Here is a 23,578-nt window from a genome sequence, read left to right as displayed (position 1 = left end):
TGAGACCCTACCTGCCCGTGGACTGTCTTGCCAGAGTGGTACATGCTCTGGTTATCTCCCGCTTGAACTACTGCAATGCTTTCTATGTGGGGCTACCTTTGAAGGTGACCTGGAAACTACAACTAATCCAGAATTCGGCAGCTAGACTGGTGACTGGGAGTGGCCGCCGAGACCACATAACACTAGTCCTGAAAGACCTAGTTTCCAGGCACAATTCAAAGTGTTGGTGCTGACCCTTATAGCCCTAAACCCCTATTGTTCTGCCCAGACACTGAAATCCAGTGCCGAGGGCCTTCTGGCGGTTCCCTCACTGTGAGAAGCAAAGCTACAGGGAACCAGGCAGAGGGCCTTCTCGGTTGTGGCGCCCGCCCTCTGGAACACCCTCTCATAAGATGTCAAAGAAATAAACAACTATCAGACTTTTAGAAGACATCTGAAGGCAGCCTTGTTTAGGGAAGCTTTTAATACTGGAATTATTATTATTATTATTATTATTATTATTATTATTATTAATTATTATTATTATTTATACCCCGCCCATCTGGCTGGGTTTCCCCAGCCACTCTGGGCGGCTTCCAACCGAATATTAAAAACAGTACAGCATCAAACATTAAAAACTTCCCTAAACAGGGCCGCCTTCAGTTGTCTTCTAAAAGTAAAATAGTTACTTATTGCCTTGACATCTGCTGGGAGGGTGCCACTACCGAGAAGGCCCTCTGTCTGGGTCCCTACAACTTGGCTTCTTGCAACGAGGGAACCGCCAGAAGGCCCTGAATGGTGGGGGTGGAAACGCTCCTTCAGGTATACAGGACCGAGGCCGTTTAGGGCTTTAAAGGTCAGTACCAACACTTTGAATTGTGCTCGGAAACGTACTGGGAGCCAGTGTAGATCTCTCAGGACCGGTGTTATGTGGTCCCGGCGGCCACTCCCAGTCACTAGTCTAGCTGCCTCATTCTGCTGGAAGCCGCCCAGAGTGGCTGGGGAAATCCAGCCAGATGGGCGAGGTATACATAAATTATTATTATTATTATTATTATTATTATTATTATTATTATTATTATTAGTTGCGGCCTTACTGGGTAAAAAGCTTGACATGTTGATATATGTCAGGCGAGATAAATTATTAAAAGGTAAGACTGCCAGGGTTGTTGGAGAAAGAAATACAATTTTTTTTAGTTATAAAGGCACCCCAGAACGAGGAAACCTGTGTGAGCCTTAGTTAAGTAAGATTATTGGAAGGAAGCATGCAATAACTTTTCTTGTAATCAGGTTATCATTCATGCAACAAACAATTTCTCTCCAGGCTACTGCTCCTCTAGATGACCTGTTTAATAAACATTCATCCAGATTTGCTTCCACATAGTGTACACAGAGGTTAGACTATGTCTGGTCTATATAGAGCAGGGTTTCCCAAACTTGTGCCTCCAGCTGTTTTTGGACTACAACTTCCATCATCCCTAGCTAGCAGGACCAGTGGTCAGGGATGATGGGAACTGTAGTCCAGAAACAGCTGGAAACCCTGTTACAGGCCATTCATTCTGATTTGTCTGCAGGAAAGTTATACAACAGTGAGCATTCATCTGGAATTCATCCTGATTTGCTTACAGGGCATTTATATGCCTTCTTGTTAATATTCATTCTTCTCACACTTTTCAGGGTGCTTCGCCATCACTTTCCTAACAGCAAAAAGTCAGCTGTGTGTGTATGCTTTTAAGTGGCTTTGTCACAAAAGGGCAATGGATTGCTTTAATTCATTTCAAGTGTGCAAACCTAATTTTCTACTATGTGCCTGAATCCTTCCTGCAAAATATTGTTCCTATTTAAAATATCCAGATTTTAACTGGAGAGAGAGACTTACCATTTTTCAACTGGTGAATCCAGCGACTCCTTAACTCCTCTGTTGGAGAGAAGACATAGAGGGGCCCTTCATCATACACCACCTAGCGGGACAGAGTCAGAGCAGCACAGATGAGAGCCACAAATACATTGTACACAGACAATAGTGTCGTATCAAGATGGGAGCCTGAGACAGATGTCCAAGAGACCAATAATGGCAGGTGATTCTTAAATGTACCATGGCTGGTTTACTACTTATTGAAAGAAGGGATGGGAGAAAGAAATTGGATTTTATTTGAATGTAAAGAGGAATGATGTGATTCATGCTTGGTAAACCAATAGGATAACTGAAACGCAATTGTCCTTTGAAGGTTGCATTCTTCTGAAATTTTTGATGGAGTTATCCAACCAAACAATGCATACAAGAAAGCATTCATAAGGGGGAAGTACACACAAAATCCATACTGTCATGAAAATAAGATACAAAAATGCATTTTTGCGCGCATACACACAAAAGTATTTTAATCAAAATTTCAGTCAAAAATGAATCTTAGGAAGAATTCCAACTGAAATGGCAAATCTCCAAAAGGATTTTTAAAATGCAAATTGCTGTGGCAACATGGAGAATTGGATTTAAAACAGGGTAAATGAGAAACAGGGAAACCGAAACTGACAGTTCTGGACTACAAAGACCAATGGTCTGAAAGTCTGCATGGACACACAACACATTTACAGCATTTGACTCCGCCCCCCCACAAAAGAATCCTAGGGATTGTGGTTTTACCCCTTACAGAACTAGTTCCCCAAACCCTTGGCAAACTATAGTTCCCAGAACTCTTGGGCTGTGTTATTTAAATATATGTTGTGTGTGCAGCCAGGGGAAGAGGAACATAAGACTATGATGATTAAGCTTCAGGGCCCCCAAATCCTGGAGGGGCCCCAGAAGTGACTTTGGTCCACATTGCTTACAATTTTTTGGTCCAGTAGAACCAATTTGAGCAGCATGACTCAACCAATTCATTTTTTGTTGTATATATTTCAACATTCCTAAGTTTGACCATCAGTAGCAAGGATGTTGTACAGGTGTGGTGATCTGTCGTTGAACAAGCCCACTGAAGATAACAGTGGTTACCCAGACCTCGTTGCTGGTTGTAAAGGGGTGCCTTGCAACAGTTCAACATTCAGGGCCCCAGAAATGTAGGTCCACCACTGTAAGACTATTAAGTCCAGAGTAGCCCTGTTTAAAGGTATTTTGAGTGAAACCACCCTGCCAACAAATTATTTCACATACTTTTTTTTTTTTGTATAAATGTACCTGATAATGTTTTAGCTGTACCTGTAGCTTGACCGTGGGGCAAGATGGTGGAGGACTAATGCAAAAGATTCTGGGAGTCATTAAGGGCAATAAAGTAAGAGACAAGACAGGTACAGACACATTCTCTTGAGTCTGGGACATGTGACCCAAATGTCTATGATGGGGTGGCTAACAGGAAGAACAGCTCACCTGGAAAGGATAGGGGAATCTTTCTATGATGGAGATCTGCTCTGGCTCATTTAGATCTTCTCCTTTTCTCTGTGTGCATGTGAAACAGATGGGACATTAGTATATGGTTACCAGATTTTTTTCAATGAATCCAAGGACACATTTATTTATTTATTGAAGCTGACAAGGGCGTACCCACCGCGGGGCAGGGAGGGGCCGCTGCCCTACTCTAGAGGCAGGGCCGGTCGGGCAGCTGCGGGCAAGAGTGGCGCTGCCGGCGGGGCTGGTGGGCAGAGGCGGAGGACAGCCCAGCGGAGCGCGAGTTCGGCGCCCGCAGCAGTCTCTTGCGCCCGAGCCGTGCGGAGTCCACACAGCCGCGCTGTGTGGGAGGGGGCAAGGGCTGACGCTCCCGACGTTCGGGAGACCTTTGCGCATGCGCAAAGCGGGGCGCATGCGCACAGCGCGGCTGTGGACTCCGGCGGCCGCCGTGCAGGGCGCATGCGCACAGCGCGGCTGTGCTCAAAGGTCTCCCGAACGTCGGGAGTCGTTCAGCGCCTGTCAGACCGCTGCAGCAACGGAGCCTCGGATAGCTTCGCGGAGGCCGGGGCTTTGCTCCAGACCTCCGCGGAGGCCCCGATCCAAGCCTGGTTCCCTTCTCCCCCCCCCCCCGCCCACCCCCAGACTTCCCTCTTCTCCTCTAGGCGGCCGCTGGTTTTCTCCCCTTCGCCGCCGTCGCTTCAGGTTTATTTTGATTTCACCTGGGCTCTGTAGCCCCGCCCACATTCCCACTTTGTGGCCCCTCCCGTGCCTTGGCCCCGCCCCTTCCCCCCCCTAGTTTTGATCCTGGGTACGCCCCTGGAAGCTGAGTAGCAACAGGGAGTCAGTAGTGGGGATGGTGAGGCAAAAGACCCTGGGCCCAAGCACACATGCATATTGTATAAAGGTGCAAAGCCCTTCTTTCGCACCCTGTGGAACATTAATGTGCAGAGTTTTTAAAAAAACTGGGCAATGCCTGACCGTGACTCCAGAGCCCCCCCCCCCCCATCAGTCAAAACAAAGGGGGAAGGGGCAGAAGATCTGTACCACCGGACGTCCCCGGTTCCCCTTCGGCAGTGATGGCGGCTCCAGCAGTCAGCAGCCCGGAACCAACCTGGTAGCGCAGTTGGCTCTGGCTGGCTTCAGGACCTGCTCGCTACCGTGGGGCCCGCCATTTTTCCTCTCCGGAAGTCCCCATGTGATGTGTTGCGTACAAGACACATCATATGGGGACTTCCCAAGAGGAAAAATGGCGGGCGCCACGGCAGCGAGCAGCTCCTGAAGCCAGCCAGAGCCAGCTGCGCTAACAGTCTGGCTCTGGGCTGCTGAGACTGCTGCTGCTGCCACGCTTGCTAGGGATAGATTTGGAATGTCTGGGGACATTCCAGGGACGGAATTTGTCCGGGGACAGATTTGCAAATCCGGGGACTGTCCCTGGGAACCGGGGACATCTGGTAACCCTAGATTAGTACATTAGAGATATTTCCCCTACACACCAAAACTCACGTCCAGGAAACTGTGGGCAGGTGAAAGTGGGTGTTGCTTAAATTTTAAGGTCTCAAATATAGAATAAATATTCATAAATGCACACATATCTAAATATATGAACCATGTGTCTGAAATAGTACAGGAGAGCAATCCTAAAGCCATTTTAACTCTCCCAATGACCTCAAATGCTCCTCTGCAGCAAGGGAGGCAAATTGAGAAAGCCTTCCCATTGTCTTTTTTGGTTGCAGATCCTGTCTTAAGGGTGCATTTGTGTATGAATAGGGTGAGCCTGTGACCTGGACTCAGGAACTAAAGTATCAACCATCACAAAAGAATGGCCAGACTGCCCAGGTAAAGCAATCAGTGACCATTATTGGGTATCCTGGCAAACAGGATTTCTGCTGTATACCACCTCCTTCTGCGATGTATGTATGATGTTTTACAGGTGGCGGTCTTGGGCTTGCTCACCATTGTTCAGGGTTCTCCTCCCTCCTGCGTGTGGTGAGTGGGGACCCTGTTGCAACAGTTCCTTGAATAAAGATCAGGCTTACTAGCTGCTTTGCTTCTCAGTATACTCTGGTTGGCCTCTGTTATTTTCTCCTACCAATAGGGAACCCACTTAAGGACGCTATACGGGCTCTGGAATACTGGTACCCCCATAAAGGAAAAGGAGCAGGTTTTTTTTCTTATAACAGTGGGCAAAGCAATAAATATACATTTTACCTTTGTGAAGTAAGCTAGCTTTTCCACACACCTTCCATTCTCTGCCCTCCATTCACACAATCAAGAGGAATTGTCAGAGTCCAAGGATGCATTCCATCCAGGGCCAGGGTGAGAAGCAGGGGAGCTGGGGAGTGTTCTGATTGGCCCCTGTACCTTTGGTTCCCCATGCAGGCCTAACACTGAAGGGCCATGAGAAGGATTTTTCCCAGTCCTACCTGGAGACTCCAGGGATCAAACCGGGGACCTTCTGCATGCAAAGCAGGTGCTCTGCTCAATCACCTATGCTCCTACACTGAACCTTACAAGCACCTAGCACCAGTAATACATTTGGAACTCCCTGACAGTCCCCAGACTCATTACAGACCCCTTCAAGGGGAATCCCAAAATGCAGGCAGCTGTGTAGGTCCATTATTCTGTGGCCTCCCTTGTGGGTATGGATATTGTCAGGGTGACTCCCTACAGGGATCCTCCCCCAGACATCCTGACCAGCACTTCACCCAGTGACAGCGCAAGCAGCGGGTCAGGAGGAGGGAATGAGGAATGGAGCAGAATGGAGAGGGGGCTCCAATAAGTATCAGAGCCTCAGCACCGACCCAGCTGGCCAGAGGAGGAAGGACAGCGCAGCAAGGTGTCGGAGCCTCTGCAACGCTCCAGCCAAAGGACGGGAGAAGGAACGCAGCCCCTTCTGGCTCCCACGTTGGGTCATGCACCCAGACGTAGGGCAAGGGGGTGGCGTTTTGGGGGTTCCCAGACTATTATGCTGGCGCAAAAACAGACAAGCGCCATTGCTGGGTTCTGAATCAGATTAGGCAGTCATGTTTTCTGTTGTCTCTGCACTGTAAATAGTATGCGCAATAAAGCTCTTAAAGACAGAGCAGGCTGGAGCATCTTTACTCAAGAGTAGCCGCAACAATCCCCTGACAGATATGGACCCTCCACTGACCACAAAGAGACATGTCACAGCTGGTTTAGGGCACTCTCTCTGGATGGCAATTTGATGTAACTGTGGAGCACTGAAAAACAGTGTGGCATTTGCCCCCTCCCAAACGGAATGCATGTATATGCTTAGCAGGAGAATCTTGTGGCTGCTGAGAGCAGGAACATCCTGTCTGGAATGAAGGTGCATTAGCGCTTCATTACCGGGATTCGTCGTTCTGGTGGAGGGTTGTTCTCTGGAGCCACAGTCTCCACACAGGTGATCTTGTCAATGTCCACGGAGCCTTTCTTACTCCCTCGGCGCTGCAAGGAGAAAACAGGAATGCTTTAAGACAGTCCAGCTTTGAGCCAGCACTACTTGCACAGCTAATGACTTAGGGTGGATCTAGACCAGGCATCCCCAAACTTCGGCCCTCCAGATGTTTTGGACTACAGTTCCCATCTTCCCCGAACACTGGTCCTGTTAGCTAGGGATTATGGGAGTTATAGGCCAAAATATCTGGAGGACCGCAGTCTGGGAATACCTGATCTAGACACATCAAAAAAGAAAAGTTTCAGAAAAACGCATTGTAAAGCTCATAATGAGAAATCACATTTCCGATGATCGAACTCCACAGCACCATGTGGTGTCACAGTGTTATAACGCATTTAAAATGCTTGCTTTCTTTTTTTACTAATGTAGCTGAGTCCCTAGGATTAAAACTTGAGTCCATCTGCATGCATCAAAAGAATCACATCCACATGTTGTTGTTGTTGTTGTTTAGTCGTTTAGTCGTGTCCGACTCTTCGTGACCCCATGGACCATAACACGCCAGGCACTCCTGTCTTCCACTGCCTCCCGCAGTTTGGTCAAACTCATGTTCGTAGCTTCAAGAACACTGTCGAACCACCTCGTCCTCTTGTCGTCCCCTTCTCCTTGTGCCCTCAATCTTTCCCAACATCAGGGTCTTTTCCAGGGAGTCTTCTCTTCTCATGAGGTGGCCAAAGTATTGGAGCCTCAGCTTCACGATCTGTCCTTCCAGTGAGCACTCAGGGCTGATTTCCTTAAGAATGGATAGGTTTTGCATAGTCAATGAAGCAGAAGTAGATGTTTTTCTGGATCCATAATCCAGCGCATGTTTGCTATTTGGTCTCTGGTTCCTCTGCCCCTTCAAAATCCAGCTTGCACTTCTGGGAGTTCTCGGTCCACATACTGCCTAAGCCTGCCTTGTAGAATTTTAAGCATAACCTTGCTAGCGTGTGAAATGAGCGCAATCGTGCGTTAGTTGGAGCATTCTTTGGCACTGCCCTTCTTTGGGATTGGGATGTAGACTGATCTTCTCCAATCCTCTGGCCACTGCTGAGTTTTCCAAACTTGCTGGCATATTGGGTGTACCACCTTAACAGCATCATCTTTTAAAATTTTAAATAGTTCAGCTGGAATATCATCACTTCCACTGGCCTTGTTATTAGCAGTGCTTTCTAAGGCCCATTTGACTTCACTCTCCAAGATGTCTGGCTCAAGGTCAGCAACCACACTACCTGGGGTGTACGAGACCTCCACATACCATACATTAAAGCACTATTATGCCACTTTAACAAGACATGGCTTCCCCCAAAGGATCCTGGGGGGCAGAAGTTTGTTAAAGATGCTGAGGGTTGTTAGGAGACCTTACCCCCTATCAAGCTACAATCCCAGGCACCCTTAACAAGCTAAGGTTCCAATTTTAGTATATGTGCTGCGAAAGCGAACACAACAAGCTAAGGTTCCCACGGCTGTAAAAATGGTTTCAAAGCGCTTTGCATGTAACCATGTAGATGTGACAGCACTCAGCCAGTTCAATGGGCCTTAGATCACAATATAAACCCTCAGCTGAGTGCACATAACCAGTGCACATAACCCAAGGCTTGTCCCTTGGGCACCTGAGACAGAAAATCCTACACATACATTTCCCTGTCCCTGTCAGTAAAAATACAGTAACAATAAATTAAATAATTAAACACTTGCTGCCCTTTCATGGCAATTAGAATCAGCAGCTTTAGAGTGGCTAGGTTCAAAAAAGGACAGCATTACTGCATCTTTAGTGACAACTACCTGCTGGAAGTCCCTCTTTAATGCAACTATCAAAGGTGCAGAAGCCCTATTCTCTTTTGCACCTAGCTACCTCGATTCTATCACAGCCAGCTGTCTCTCTTCTGTGACTCACCCCGCGCTCAAAGTCGTACTCATAGTAGGAGAGCTTGCTCTCAGTCAGCAGGAAGAGCCGTTTCTTGAAGTTGAGAGGGGATGTCTTCTTCTTCTGCTGAGAGCGTTTTAGAAAGATGCCCTCCAGGATAACATTCGACATGGCTCACGTCGCCTTCTCCTCCTCCTCCTCCTCCCCTTCCACGGTGGATTCGCTGGACTTCCGCTATCAACAAAAAGGGACAGCTGCAACCATCATCATCATAATACAGACTAGGAAGGAAGCCCTGATTCACAGACTTCTGGGTAAACATGCTTATATTGCACTGTTAATGACCCAAGGCTAGCTAATTCTCTTTCTTATTAAATCAAAATACATTCAGGGTGATAAATATCCAAGATGCACAAACCCAGACCATCTGCAGAAGTCCTTCTCTGGTTGCCCCTGCCAAGTGAGATACTAGGGAAATGGCTTTTTCAGTGGTGGCCCCCTGACTGTGGAATGTTCTCCCTACAAGGTTGCTGGGTGCCTTTTTGGGATCATTTCAGTGCCATGTAAACAAAGGAACTTAGGTACTTAGGAAGTGGCCTTATACCAAGCCACACCATTGGTCCACCTAGCTCAGTATTGTCTACACTGACTGTCAGCAGCTCTCCAGGATTTCAAACATGGTTCTCTGCCAGCCCTAAAGGAAGATGCTATGAACATGAGACAGTCTGCCAGCAAGACAGATGTTCTGCTATTAAACTACAGTCATTCCTTGTCAGCTTTGATGGGCAGCAGCTTGACAAGTGTCTCTTTTAACGGAAGATGCCAAGGATTGAACAGGGGTGTCTTTTGCATCCAAAACAGATCCTCTCCCCCAATTGGGTCCAAATCCATGCCACAGAGTACATCAGCTGCTTGGAAGCAGAAACATTATCTACAGTATCTTATGCGTCTAACGTCTTGATAAGGCTTCCCATCTCCACAGATTGTGGGGCTTTCAGATAAGCTGAGGCCCCATCAGAAAAAAGAACTGCACAATTAAAACATGCTTTACCTTCCCAACTTTGTTAATCTAAAAACTACATAGCTTTTCTGTATTCCTGTTTGTTTTCCCCATTGAAGGAGCCTTTGTGTTTCAACTAAGGATGGAGATCTGGGTGTAACAGCTTTATTTTATATTTTCACAAGGATGATGAACCATTGTATGTCTGTCTTGGGAAACAGTCCCACTGAAGCCTACAAAGTAGCAAAATATACCAAGTGCATGGAAAATTTGGAGCTCTGGATGTTGCTAAACTACAAATCCCATCATGTCTGGTCATTAGCCATGCTTGCTGAGGTTGATGGGAGTTGTAGTTCATTAACCTTGGAAGGGCCAAAGGTTTTCCACATTTGAAATAGGTCCTCGTTGGAATGTGTGATGCTCCCCCTCCCACATTAAGACTGTGACTAAATTCATATTTCATCCAACATCAGCCAATTTCCCCCCCTTCCTCTTCCCCCAATCTTGTTTTGTTTACCACCAAGCCTGTTGATGAGTTATGGTGGACTCGAAAACTTGCACACTATTTTGTAGCATTTTGTTCGACCTAATACAAGTATTACTTTTTGGAATTTCTCTTCTGGGCCAACCTTTATTTTTTGTATTAGAAGTAGGTTGCTCCCTAGCACAACTCCCAGAGCATCAGAAAAAGAAGGCATTAATTACGGTAGATAGAGCCAAGCAATGTTCAAAAAAGCTAACACAGACTTTTGAGCTACACCACATGCCACTCTCATCTACAATTGTAATCCATATGGGATTGCAATTAGATACTGCATCTGTACTCCTTTGAACACTGGAAAGCACTGGTTGAATGCTAAGTATTAAAAATGTTTTCTATATTTGTGGGATGGGGGGTTATAGTTTTGCTGCTTTTGTTTTAACTATTTATTTGTGTTTTAACCTTGTATTTTTATCTTGTGAACCGCCCTGAGATCTTACGATGAAGGGCGATATATAAGCCTAACAAGCAAGTAAGCAAACAAACAGTTCCAATACAGAAGGGGGGGACCCAGTTGCCAATTAATTTATTGTCTATAAATTCCTGGCTCTGCTATCTACCATGGCTATAATCTTGTCCATAATCACAAACGTTCCATATGTATTTACTTACTCTTCCTTTATACAAAAAGTAAGAGAAAATATTGCATGTAAGAAAAGAAGCCATAAATAAGACATGAGATGCGTGTTTACAGTTTTTGTCTGGCAAATCTCCCCTGGAAAGACTATATTGAGTAGCGATCTGGAGCGATCTGGATAGAAACATCACAGGAGCTTAAAGATTTGATTTATGGGGACTGCTCGAAAGATGGCTGCTGCTGGCTGTGAGAAGGATCTTTGGATTCTTGGACGGACTTGGCAAGATACCAGCATGCGAAAAGACAGTGCTAATTTATAGAGGAATCATAGGCATAAATTCACACAGAAACATATTGGGCTTGGTTAAACTTGCTTGCTTGAAAAAATTCAGGGGCTTGAAAGAAGATAGAAAGATTTTAACAGATTATTGGATAAGATCTGGATTTTATTGATTAGAAAGCAATGGCTGTAAGAGGACTAGGCTTTTTGAGTCTGAAGCATGGGAAGTCAAATTTAAATTAGTATAATTTGGCAGAAGATTTGGATTAATTGTTTAATTGATATTTACATAATTTGTATAATTTGAAAATGGATTAGATGTTTAAATTGGAAAATCTAATAAAAATATTTATTTTAAAAAAAGAAACTATTGCAATACTTCCCCCCCCCCCCAATGTGAATGGCTTCAGAAAGTAAGTACATCACTGTCTGGTCGCTGCGCACAGATGGCTTGTGATGGCCACTGATGCCATGTTCCTTGGAAGCGTACAAACGCAGGGTAATCAGGAGCTGCACTGCAGCAGGAGTGCACATGCTTCCTAGATTTGATCTGTGGCACTTCAGTGTGGATAATACAGAGTTAAATGGACCATTAGTCTGACGGTGTAAGGCAGCTTCCTACATTTCTGCGTATTCGCATGTATATCTGCAAGGTACAGAATTAAAAAGACATGGTGTCCAGGATTTGGATACCAGCAGCCAGAGCAAGCAGCAAGTGCGTGGGCCTGAGAACAGAAAACTCGAGTGTCTGTGTGGCCCACATTTTAGGTGCACAACACTCATCAATGCTGCTGTTGCTCTGATTGCTATTGGCGTTCTCAGGCCCAAGATAATCACTCTGAAAATTTCCACTTGATTCCTGAATGAGGCTACAAATTGACATCCTGTCATTGCTTTCATTTTCCCCTCCCCACTTTTTAGTTCACTCTTCTCTCTCTCTCTCTCTTTCAAAAGCACTGTTGATTCTGGGCTAGCGCAAAGGATTAAAGACTCACTGGTTGACTCTCGTCCTTGCTTTTCCACACACGGTGCTGCAACGTGCTCCTCTCAAAAGTAGCAGGTTCCTTGAGACACCCCTGGATTCTGGAACAGCCAGCACATAGGGGGATGATTTTAAAATCTTTGAACGGCTGGGGAAAGGAATGGCAGCAGGAGACTCAGTCAAAGAGCTGTGTTGAACTGCAGGGAAGACTGTCATCTGGAGCTAACCCCACCCTTTCAGTTCCCCTTTTCTTAGTTTCTGACCAAACTGTCTTTATTTCCTTTCAACCATGGTGCCACCCTCAGGGTGCCTCCAGACACAAGAGGGTTAATTTGCGAACAGGTCATTGGCAACAGGTGCCCCCCCTTCCTATTATCCGCTTTCTCCTTAAAAGAGTTAATCTTTATTTAAAAAAATTGGGGGGGGGTAAAACAGGCTGGCGTTTTGAGGTTGTGTGGCTGCTGCAAATGACTTGTATACATGGGGAATACTGATCCCCACAGTAAATGCCCATCTGGGGGCATACTCTGGGGGCCTCCAGCCCAGGATGTCACTAATTTGTGGGTGGGTTTCAAGCACACACCATAAGTTTACGCTTGCACAATGAAAATGGATTAAAGTGCGCTGTCACCCTAGCGCAACAAATCTGCTTTTAAAGAAAAACAGTGCCACAAGTGTTTGGCTTTTTTGCTGCCAGGAAAGTGACTGGGAAATGTATTGAAAAGTGTGAGATGAATGAATTGTTAATGGGAAGATGTGTAAACACCCTGCAGGAAAATGTGGGTGAATGCTTCTTGTTGTATAGCTACCCCATAAACAAATAAGAACAAGTGCTCAATAAGCAACAGACAGTCTAACCACCGTGAAAGCACTGTGCAAGCAAATGAGCTCAATAAACCCCTGGAGGAGCTTTCAGTCTTGCTGCAAGAAAAGGAAGTCCTAGCTCAGTAGGGGGGCCAGGCCTTGCCTGGTAAGAGGCAATAGGTCTGTCTGCAGAGAGGCAAGGAGAGGGAAGGAGGAAGAAGAGAGGAACAGAATTGGTTCCAGGACTAACTGCAAGCAGATGGTTCCATACACACCAGACCTTGAAGTACATTTGAAGTACATTATTTATTTCAAAGAATTCCAGACACTAGTTTGTTAAGGGTTGATGGGAATTATCTTAGTGAGGGGTAACAAAAAATAAAAATTCCTTCCTTAGAGACCAACTAAGTTTGTCATTGATATGAGCTTTCGTGTGCATGTACACTTTATTTATTTATTTTATTTTTTGTTTCAACTACGTCAGACCAACACGGCTACCTACCTGTAATTAGTGAGGGGTAAACTACTATGCTCAGAATTATTTGAGGGGAAGAATGTACTGCGAATGTGCTATAAAATTATAGTGGGTACACAGCCATAGAAGCAGAGGGGAAGACAATGGAAGGAAGATACAGAATCAGTTAACTATATTTTATTGGGCTAATTTCAGATGGTTCCCCACCCCCAATTTTCCAGAATTCTTCATCAAGTAGGGTCAGCCAGTTGAAACATCCTGCAAAACTCAAAAGCTTTCACACCAATCCAGTTGGCCCAATTTTGGAGCATGGGGGGAGGGGTTGGAATAATTATTGCATAAGGTAAAGGTAAAGGGACCCCTGACCATTAGGTCCAGTCATGACCGACTCTGGGGTTGCGCGCTCATCTCGCATTATTGGCCGAGGGAGCCGGCGTATAGCTTCCAGGTCATGTGGCCAGCATGACAAAGCCGCTTCTGGCAAACCAGAGCAGCACATGGAAACGCCGTTTACCTTCCCGCTGTAGCGGTTCCTATTTATCTACTTGCATTTTGATGTGCTTTCGAACTTCTAGGTTGGCAGGAGCTGGGACCAAGCAACGGGAGCTCACCCCGTCACAGGGATTCGAACCGCCGACCTTCTGATCAGCAAGCCCTAGGCTCAGTGGTTTAACCACAGCGCCACCTGCATAGCAAACTGCAAAAGAGGCAAAGGAAGACGTTGCCTGTATAAGAAAGAATAAGCTGAAGAGGGGTCATATCCAAGATGGATCCTGCCATTACAAGCAAATAAGGCTTGAGCAGGGTGCAATTTGAACTTGGGCTTAACTTTAGAGCTGGTTTTGAGGGCTTCATAAAATATGAAGAGTGATGCCAGGCACAGGAAGACACTGTTCACAATGACACCATGCTGTACACTTAAAGCACTCTTATATCTCGTTCACAGTCATGGCTTCCCCCAAAGAATCCTGGGAACTGTAGCTTGCCATGAGTGCTGGGAACTGTAGCTCTCTGTGGAGGTAAACTACAAGTCCTGGGATTATTTGGTAGAAGTGGCAGAGGGTAAAGTAGTATAACCAGTGCCTTTTTTCCTTAAAAAAATGTTTAGGGGCACTCACATTGAAATACTGCTCCTCAATGAGGCCAAACTTAGATTCAAAAAATGTTTAGGGGCATGCGTCCCCCCAGGAAAAAAAGCACTGAGTGTAACATTGTTTTAAATCTATGGTGGTGATGTGACCTGTACAGTGATGCCCATTCTTTGTCCAGGGCCCACATCATCTATTTCCCTCTTCCGCCTCTCTTTCTGTTTTGCTTACCAATTTGTCTGCCTAAGAGTTTTGGGAACTCAAAGCCTGAACATCACCGCTGCCTTTCATAACATTTGGGTTACCCCAATGTGAACCAAGGCCCCTCTTTTAACCCCAGCCTGCAACTCACAGCTGAGGTTATCTCCAGGTCAGGAGATTTCTCCCCCCACCCCCAGTATTTGCAAAAACTGCCATTTGGCCAAGTCAGAGAGGAGTGCATTTCTCAGTGGAAAGCTAAATAAAGTATTGGGTGTGTGTGTATAGGGAAGGTCAGAGCAAGAGGCAGCCCTCACCAGTGTGAGGCCCGTTGGACATAATAAGCAAGCATAGGGAGAATCTCCAGAGTTTGCACAGCCACAAAAGCTTCCTCTTTCTAAGTAATGCACTATGTGAGCAACTCTCTTCCTGATAAAATGGTTAAATAAAACACACCACACAACCTTTTTTTGTGACTTTGTCTACTTGTAACATTTACTATTATTATTACTATTTTGTGATGATGGCTACGATTACTATGATCATTTCAGTAGAACCCCTGAATCATTGCCATATGTCTATGAGCTGCATAAAAAGGAAATATTATGCCAGCTGCTCCTTATCATAGCTGCCAAGTTATCCCTTTTTTAAAGGGATTTTCCCTTATGCTGAATAGGCTTCCTCGCGAGAAAAGGGAAAACTTGGCAGCTATGCTCCTTATTCCGTCGCAATCACTGCAACGTCCCAATTGGGAAAAGATGCACTTGGAAAAAAATCTCCTTCTTATACCAATTCATGCATCACGACCTTAAAGGTAAAGGTAAAGGGACCCCTGACCATTAGGTCCAGTTGTGACCGACTCTGGGGTTGCGCGCTCATCTCGCATTATTGGCCGAGGGAGCTGGCGTACAACTTCCAGGTCATGTGGCCAGCATGACAAAGCCGCTTCTGGCAAACCAGAGCAGCACATGGAAACGCTGTTTACCTTCCCGCTGTAGCGGTTCCTATTTATCTACTTGCATTTTGACGTGCTTTCGAACTGCTAGGTTGGCATCACGACCTTAACCCAAGTTAAAGTAAGTCCCGCCGAGTGCAATGGGGCTTCGTTACTCTCAAGTAAGCGTGCAACGCGAACAAGCCATGTAAGCACTTGTTGTTTAGTCGTTTAGTCGTGTCCGACTCCTCGTGACCCTATGGACCATAGCACGCCAGGCACTCCTGTCTTCCACTGCCTCCCGCAGTTTGGTCAAACTCATGTTCGTAGCTTCGAGAACACTGTCCAACCATCTCGTCCTCTGTCGTCCCCTTCTCCTAGTGCCCTCAATCTTTCCCAACATCAGGGTCATTCCCAGGGCGTCTTCTCTTCTCATGAGGTGGCCAAAGTATTGGAGCCTCAGCTTCACGATCTGTCCTTCCAGTGAGCACTCTGGGCTGATTTCCTTCAGAATGGATAGGTTTGATCTTCTTGCAGTCCATGGGACTCTCAAGTAAGCACATGTGCCCGCGATTCCCTCTCCTTTCCTGAAGGTGGCGGACACGACTCTATGATGAGCCTGCGAATGACGCTCTGGCCTTCTGGCTTCCCTTTCTTTTTCTGCTCTCGCGTATCTTTGACTTCCGCTTCCGGGAAGAGGTTCTTTTTCTCTCTGTCCAGGCGACGTTGACGCTGGCGAGATGGTGAGATGCTCGGATCCAAAGCCATCCGCTTCGGGAGGCTAAGGGCAGCGGTTCGGGCGTGGGTCCGAGAGAAGCGGCGGCAGACGGCCGACAGGGCTGGGGGGATTTGGTTGGGGGAATCGCCGGGTTATGGAGAGAAGGGGGGTGGAAAAGGCCCGAGGTTGACAAGGCAAGAATGGGCATGGAGGGGAAGGGTAGTCCCTGATTGTGCCTGTTAAGTGAGCCGGACCCTGACGGTAGTGCAAGTCGCTCTTAGGCTATTGTAGGCTGCGCTGTGGTTCATGTGGCGGGGTTGTTGGCGGAGGGCCCTGACATTTCTGCGTATGGAAAACTAGCTCCTCGGTGGAAAGGTTTCCAACCCAGCCTTCTCGTGCTGGCGGGGATTTGATTATTTGTAATTCCGTCTTGTAGACCTGAACAACCAATTCAGTAAAAATATCTGCGGGGATTTTTTTTTATTAAAGAGTGGCTTCTGTGGCTTCTGGAAGTTAAACAATGAGGGTAGTTGCTTAAAATTGGGCCCACTGTACTGAACGCGTGGCTCCTGGTGGATGTTAGCTGTGTATCCGAGCCATGGAGGACCACTAACAATGACTTAAGTGAATACCTCAGTAATTGGGTGGGGATATATGTACCACTGGTGGAAAAGAATTCAGGATTAGATAGGCTTTTGGTCTGATCCAGGAGGACTTGCATTCTTGCTCTCAGTGTGGTCCTTAGTTTTATTCTGCTTGATACTCATATGTTGCAAGCTGACATGATTTTAATTGAGTATTATCTCACATGCGCTCACACAGTTTCTGGGTGAACAGAGATTTTTGGCAGTCTTGTAACCTACTGAGGCCAGAATTTCATAAAGCAGCCTATGTTAAACTTCAGTGGATGCTTGATCTTCTGCAGGTGTTTACAGATGGTGACTGTTCTTTGCTGGAAAATGCTCTGCAATTATTAAACACTTGGGCAGAAAATGAGCATGATTTGACAGTGTGTGACCTGCACGTATAAACTTTCTGCATGTATGCAGAATTATTGTGTGAACTAGTGCAATGGCGAAATATAGTTAGACTTGATCAGGCACCTCTTCAAAGCATTTTATGTACCTTGTTATTCTCCTGAGTTGCTGAGGTTTGAAAGGTAGTGGCTTTCATAAAGCTATTAAACATCTCTCATTTTTTTATGCTTCAATGATCTGACCCCTAGTCTGAGTTTGTGAACCTACAAAACAAGGGACAATAGTGGTGTATTCTCAAGCTATTATATTTTGGACAATCTTAGGACTTGAAAAGAACACTGCTGTGAACTATATTCCATTAGCCTGCCCAAGGTCTTAGAGAAGTGTTTTCCTGCTGCTTTAAATCCTTTTCAACTGGGGATGCCCTAGAATTGAACCTTGGCCCCCTTGTATGCTAGGTTAAGGGACATCTTACTCTGCCTGACCACATGGTAAGCTAGTTATCAGGATATAATCACATGGTTGCATGCAAAGCTAAGGAGAAAGACTTACTGCTGTAAAACTTGCTCTTCTTTGCCAGGTGAACGTCCCCAAAACCCGGAGGACTTACTGCAAGAAGTGTGGGAAGCACCAGCCCCACAAAGTAACCCAGTACAAGAAGGGCAAGGACTCTTTGTATGCTCAGGGTAAGTTGCAGAACTATACATTTTACTCCTGATTTCTTGGAATCACAAAGAGCATGCCTGCAGTATTGTAGAAATGGTACATTTTAAAAAAAAAAACTTGGATTGCCATCTGTAAAACATTATTTGAGCATATCTTTCATTAATTTAAGGAAATGCAGGAGGAGTACAGAGCATTGTGCCATGTGGGAAATATGGAATCAGCTCATGTTGTGAATACATGAAGTGTTCTACTTTATTAAGTGGATTTTGCTTTTACCTTGCAGTGTTGGCCTTTGTGTGCACAACCCATACAAAATGTGGGGGTGGGGATAAGGGAATACAGAGATTCTCTTAACATTTAAAAATAAAGATTCTCCCTGTATATACCTCATCACACAACACTATCATAGTAAAGTAGTTAAACACCACCTGGTTTGTGAAACCTGAAAACCATAGGGGAGAAAAATAGGCAAGGTAAGCTGTTCCGAGAATGTGTGGCAGGAGGAAACAATTGCATGTTGTAGTAACAGATAGCCAACCTACCTCATGGTGAAGTTAGTTGTTCCTGTGTCCTTGTAGTGTTTAGGGGGGTTGAGTTTCAAGTAGACTTCACTGTTATCTGAAGGATTTAATTTCTTCCCATTAGGAAAGCGGCGATATGATCGCAAGCAGAGTGGCTATGGTGGCCAAACAAAGCCCATTTTCCGCAAAAAGGTGAGCCTGACTGGAAGGTTATGGAAACTTGTAGGGTGCAACTTGAAGCTAAGTATGCTGGTGTGGACCTGGAGGATTCCTGTTGCGGGTTTATTTCAGGAATTAATATGAATGAATGAATGAATGACTGAAAATGGAAAATCATGATTTCTGGGACTGGATCTTGCTTTTTGGGATCTCAGACAGCTTAATTGTGGTTACAGGTAGGTAGCCGTGTTGGTCTGAGTCAAAGCAAAATAGAAAAAAATTCCTTCAGTAGCACCTTAAAGACCAACTAAGTTTTTATTTTGGTATGAGCTTTCGTGTGCATGCACACTTCTTCAGATACACTTGAAACAGAAGTGTCAGACCCTTATATATATACAGAGGGTGGCGGGGGTGGGTGGGAATGGGTGATGGCCTGATGGGAGTGGTAAACCTGAGATGGCTGTTAACGACTGCTGATGACTGCAATTAGTCAGCAACTTCTCTTTCCAGTCTGTTCCTGAAATTTCTCTGTAATAAAACAGCTGCTTTGAGATCTTGTATAGAATGTCCTGGGAGTTTGAAGTGTTCTCCTACTGGTTTCTCTGTCTTATGGTTCCTGATGTCAGATTTATGGCCATTTATCCTTTGGCGTAGGGTTTGGCCTGTTTGTCCAATATAGAGAGCTGAAGGGCACTGTTGGCATTTGATGGCATACACAATGTTAGAAGATGAGCAATTAAATAGTCCTGAGATGGTATGTTGGATGTTGTTGGGGCCAGTAATGATGTTGTCTGGGTGTATGTGGCAGCAAAGTTGGCATCTGGGTTTATTGCAGGCTCTGGTACCAGTGTCCATGTTAAGTCTGGTGGTTGTATTATTATGGGTGAGGAGTTGTTTAAGATTGGGTGGCTGTCTGTAGGCAATGAAAGGTCTTCCTCCCAGAGCTTGAGAAAGGGAGCTGTCATTGTCCAGGAGAGGCTGTAGATCTCTGATGATGCATTGTACTGTTTTAACTTGGGAGCTGTATGTGATGACTAGTGGTGTTCTGTTATTTTCTTTTTTGGGTCTGTCTTGTAGCAGGTTCTCTCTAGGTATCAGTCTGGCTCTGTTGATCTGTTGTTTAACTTCATCAGGTGGATATTTTAGTTCTAAAAAGGTTTGCTGTAGATCTCTTAGGTGAGATTCTCTGTCTGTAGATGCGGTTGTAACGTAGGGCCTGGCTGTATACGATGGATTGTTTGGTATGGTAGCTAGAAGCATGTAGATATGTTTGTCGGTCAGTTGGTTTTCTGTATAAGGTGGTGTCTATACGTCCATCCTGTATTTTTATAGTAGTGTCCAAAAAATGTATTTCTTGCATAGATTGGTTCATTGTTAGGTTGATGGTGGGGTGAAAGTCATTGAATGTCTGGTGGAAGGTTTCCATGGTCTGTTGTCCATGTGTCCAGATAATAAAAATATCGTCAATGTATCGTAGGTACAAGAGAGGTTTGAGTGGGTAGGAGTCTAGGAAACGATGTTCTAAATCTGCCATGAAGATGTTGGCATACTGTGGGGCCATGCGGGTGCCCATGGCTGTGCCGCTGATCTGGAGGAACAGGTCATCACCAAATTTGAAGTGCTTGTGGGTAAGGACAAAGTGGCAGAGTTTGGTAGCAAAGTCCGCTGTGGTTTTATCTGAAATGGTGTTCCTTATGGCTTGTAAACCATCATTGTGTGGGATGTTGGTGTATAGAGATTCCACATCCATAGTGGCTAGTATAGTATTGTTAGGAAGATTGTTCAAAGATTGTATTTTCCTCAGAAAATCTGTGGTGTCACGTACGTAGCTGGGAGCACTGATAGCATATGGTTTCAGAACAGAGTCCATATAGCCGGAAACACCCACTGTAATGGTGCCAATACCTGAGATGATGGGGCGTCCTGGATTTCCTGGTTTGTGTATTTTAGGTAGAAGATAGAAAGTTCCTGGTCGAGGTTCCGCTGGTGTGTTTGTGAGGATCTGTTCTTGGATGTGTAGGGGTAGCTCCTTGACAATCTTGTTCAGTTCTTTTTTGTATGCTTGTGTGGGGTCTGAGTCCAATTTCATGTAAAAGGCGGTATTGGAAAGTTGTCTGTGGGCCTCTTGGATGTAATCACTTTTGTTCATGATGACGACAGCTCCACCCTTGTCCGCCTCTTTAATTATAATGTCTGGGTTGTTCCTGAGATTTTCTATGGCTCTCCTTTCAGCATGGTTTAGATTTTGTTGTAAGTGATGCTGTTTTCTGGTCACATCCGTTTGGATTCTGTGGCGGAAGCAGTCGATGTACAGATCTAGTGTGGTATTGCGTCCATCAGGAGGGGTCCACGTGGAATCCCTTTTTGTGTAACATCTTTTCGGTGGTAGTTGGTGGTCAATGTTCTGTTCATTAATGCGTTTGGAGGGTGATGGTTGTTCCCCAGTAAGTTGAGAGGTGTTGTGTTGTGGGGATGTTGTTTGTTCTACTTTGTCTTGTTCTTGTTTGTGATGAAAATACTCCTTCAGGCGTAAACGGCGGAAAAATGCTTCCAGCTTAATTGTGGTCACTTTTGATTTTCACGGAATACTAATCTGACTTGATTGCCTCACCTTTTCACTTTTCTGCTTCCCTTTCTGCCTTGCCTTGTAAGTAGGTGTAGGGAAGGTAAAGAACACATGTTGAGATAGGCCTTTGTCAGGGCCTGAATAGACTTTATTTTCTATTTCAGGCAAAGACCACAAAGAAGATCGTGCTGAGACTGGAATGTGTGGACTCCAATTGCAGGTCAAAGAGGATGCTGGCCATTAAGAGGTGCAAGCACTTTGAGTTGGGAGGAGACAAGAAGAGAAAGGTACAATCCTTTGCTATGTCATGTTCTGTGCAATGGTGGCCCCTTCCTTTAGTGTCCAAAGTGATGCTGCCTGTCTTGCTAATTGTGGGTGTTTATTGTGACAATGGGAGATAATTGCTGTCCTTTGGACCATTAGATTGATTGTAAAAGTGGGTTTGATATAGTGTGATGACAGAAAAGAGTTGGAGGAATAGATAAGTGAAAACAAATCAGGATATGTACACCTTTCTCATGCACCTATCTTTTGTTAGGGCTTCCCTCAGGGTCCTTAATTTTTTTAGGAGTGCAGTGGATTCAAATACTGTAGTATGAAAAACTACTTTACAGGGTGCCTTATATGGGACCCACAATCATACAGGTTTGAAATCATTTACTAGGTATATCTATAGTCTTTGGGAGTGGTCCTGGTCAGCTGATAGCAAGTGGCAAGCCTCTTTTGCAAATGGGGGGGGGGGGGTGGCGGGGAATCTACAAAATTAAAAATGCTTTCAGTTGCTGTTGGCTGTATACTCAGTATTTTTGTTTCCCCTTACAGGGCCAGGTTATCCAGTTCTAGGCTGCTGTGGAACCCATTGTTGGTTGGTGTATGAAATTTTATAAAGGTTTTATTGGACCACCCTAATATGCATCATAGTCATTTTTGTGTACTAGTGTGAGCTTATCTGATTTTATCCATGTGTCAAGGCGGGTGTGAGCTTTCATTGACCCCCTTAGTTGCCCAGCTGCAACACACTAACCATGCAAGTTTACCAGTGGATCTTACTCTTCGGTATTTGCTGCCACCACCGCTCCAGCCCCAGAGGGGAGGGAACCTATGGTACACAAAAGCAACTGCTTTTAAAAAGGTTCTGAGCCAGTGCCCCAGCACTACTTTGTTCAACCTACAACTTTGTGATTTACTCAGAATGTAGCATCAGCCCATTCTCTCTTAAACATACACACCAGAGAAGAGTGTGCTGGGCACTTACAACTTCAGTCCTAAACTTCCAATAGACTGAATACCAAGGGTCTATGCCAGTGATGGGCAACATTTTGAGCTTGGTGTGTCAAAATTCGCCAAAAAACCGAGCATAACTCGGGTGGTGTGTCACTTCGAGAAAAAAACCATAATTTTGCGATATTTATAGCTTAAATAACAAAAATGTATAATTGTAATATATAACTATTTAATAAAGCAAAAACTAATTATTTAACCAAACCAAAAACCTGTTATTTATCACAAAGTGTCCAGAGTTGTTGAGCTTTTTGGGGGGAGCTGCTGACCAAAGTTTTGGAGGGTTTTTTGGTGTGTGTGTGCAAAAGTTGCTTCGCTTTGGGGGGGGGGTGCCCCAAAGCTGTTGCGCTTTTCTGGGGGGAAAGAGAACAGAAATAAATGACGAATAATACCTTCGCTGGAACTAACACGCAGCACCGACATAGTCCGCCAAAGCGCCAAAAAACCAGCACAGAAAGGGTTAAAAACCAATCTGAGTTTTAACAGCTGAGACAAGCTGTAGCAGAGACAGGCTGTAGGAGCGGGAGAACAAATGGGGGTGGGTGGGGGAAAACCAACAACAACAGCGTGAATGGGCCAATGGGGTGCGTGCCAGCAGTGAGGGCTCTGCGTGTCACGTCTGACACGCATGTCATAGGTTCGCCATCACTGGTCTATGCGCATGGAGATTCTAAAACCCTGAGGCTGGCAAACGATGTTTAAGCAGCCAAATTAAGAAACTATTAGGAATAAAGAGAGAGGAAAGCAGGTAGAAGGTTAAAACAGAAGACCCCAAAAAAATAGAGTACAGTACTGTGGCTCCAAGACTGAATTAATCAAACCCTATTTACTACACTTTGTTAACATTTACTCCAAAGAATCAGCATTACTGGTCCACTTCATAGAAAATCCTGTTTCAGAACCCCTGATGTTGTAAAGGGGACAAGGCTGCAAAAGCATATCAGCTTTTAAAAGGCTCTTTTTGGTCAGGTATCTCACCTCCTCAGGTAAGGCCCCCTTAAGTACCATTTTTACATGAGATGGGGCTTGGCAGGAGATATGTGTCAATTTGGCTGTTCACAATCCCCACAAAACATTGACATCAGAACAAAGGCTGGGTCAAGCATACAAAAATACCAGATTGTTCGAACACAATAGTGGGGTAGGAGAGCTG

The 23,578-nt window shown here is 45.2% G+C and overlaps 2 protein-coding genes across 2 annotated transcripts in view; one reads left to right on the top strand and one right to left on the bottom strand.

The window, feature by feature from the left end:
• The window catches only part of BTK (Bruton tyrosine kinase), a 31,186-nt gene extending 18,949 nt beyond the window's left edge, over window positions 1-12,237 (bottom strand). Inside the window, 5 exon segments of the mRNA XM_060270245.1 lie at window positions 1,859-1,940; window positions 3,341-3,409; window positions 6,707-6,805; window positions 8,689-8,892; window positions 12,052-12,237. Coding sequence (XP_060126228.1) covers window positions 1,859-1,940; window positions 3,341-3,409; window positions 6,707-6,805; window positions 8,689-8,829 — 391 coding nt within the window. The 5' untranslated portion in view covers window positions 8,830-8,892; window positions 12,052-12,237.
• Window positions 12,238-16,205: 3,968 nt separating this feature from the next.
• On the top strand, window positions 16,206-22,053 carry RPL36A (ribosomal protein L36a). The gene is made up of 5 exons (XM_035123354.2): window positions 16,206-16,280; window positions 17,813-17,918; window positions 18,544-18,611; window positions 21,309-21,431; window positions 21,967-22,053. Exons 1-5 carry the CDS (start codon window positions 16,278-16,280, stop codon window positions 21,985-21,987), a joined length of 321 nt encoding a protein of 106 aa, XP_034979245.1. The 5' UTR covers window positions 16,206-16,277; the 3' UTR covers window positions 21,988-22,053.
• Window positions 22,054-23,578: the final 1,525 nt, after the last annotated feature.

Source organism: Zootoca vivipara, chromosome Z (genome assembly GCF_963506605.1).
Source record: "Zootoca vivipara chromosome Z, rZooViv1.1, whole genome shotgun sequence".
Taxonomy (NCBI): Eukaryota; Metazoa; Chordata; class Lepidosauria; order Squamata; family Lacertidae; genus Zootoca; species Zootoca vivipara.
Note: the sequence above shows the minus strand (reverse complement) of the source record. Positions and strands in the feature narration are given on the sequence as shown.

What these genes read in the sequence shown, in the direction of transcription:
- RPL36A (XM_035123354.2), top strand. An exon ending in GGACTCTTTGTATGCTCAGG is followed by an intron (nt 17,919 to 18,543) that starts GTAAGTTGCAGA and finishes TCTTCCCATTAG; the next exon opens with GAAAGCGGCGATATGATCGC. An exon ending in GAGGAGACAAGAAGAGAAAG is followed by an intron (nt 21,432 to 21,966) that starts GTACAATCCTTT and finishes TTCCCCTTACAG; the next exon opens with GGCCAGGTTATCCAGTTCTA.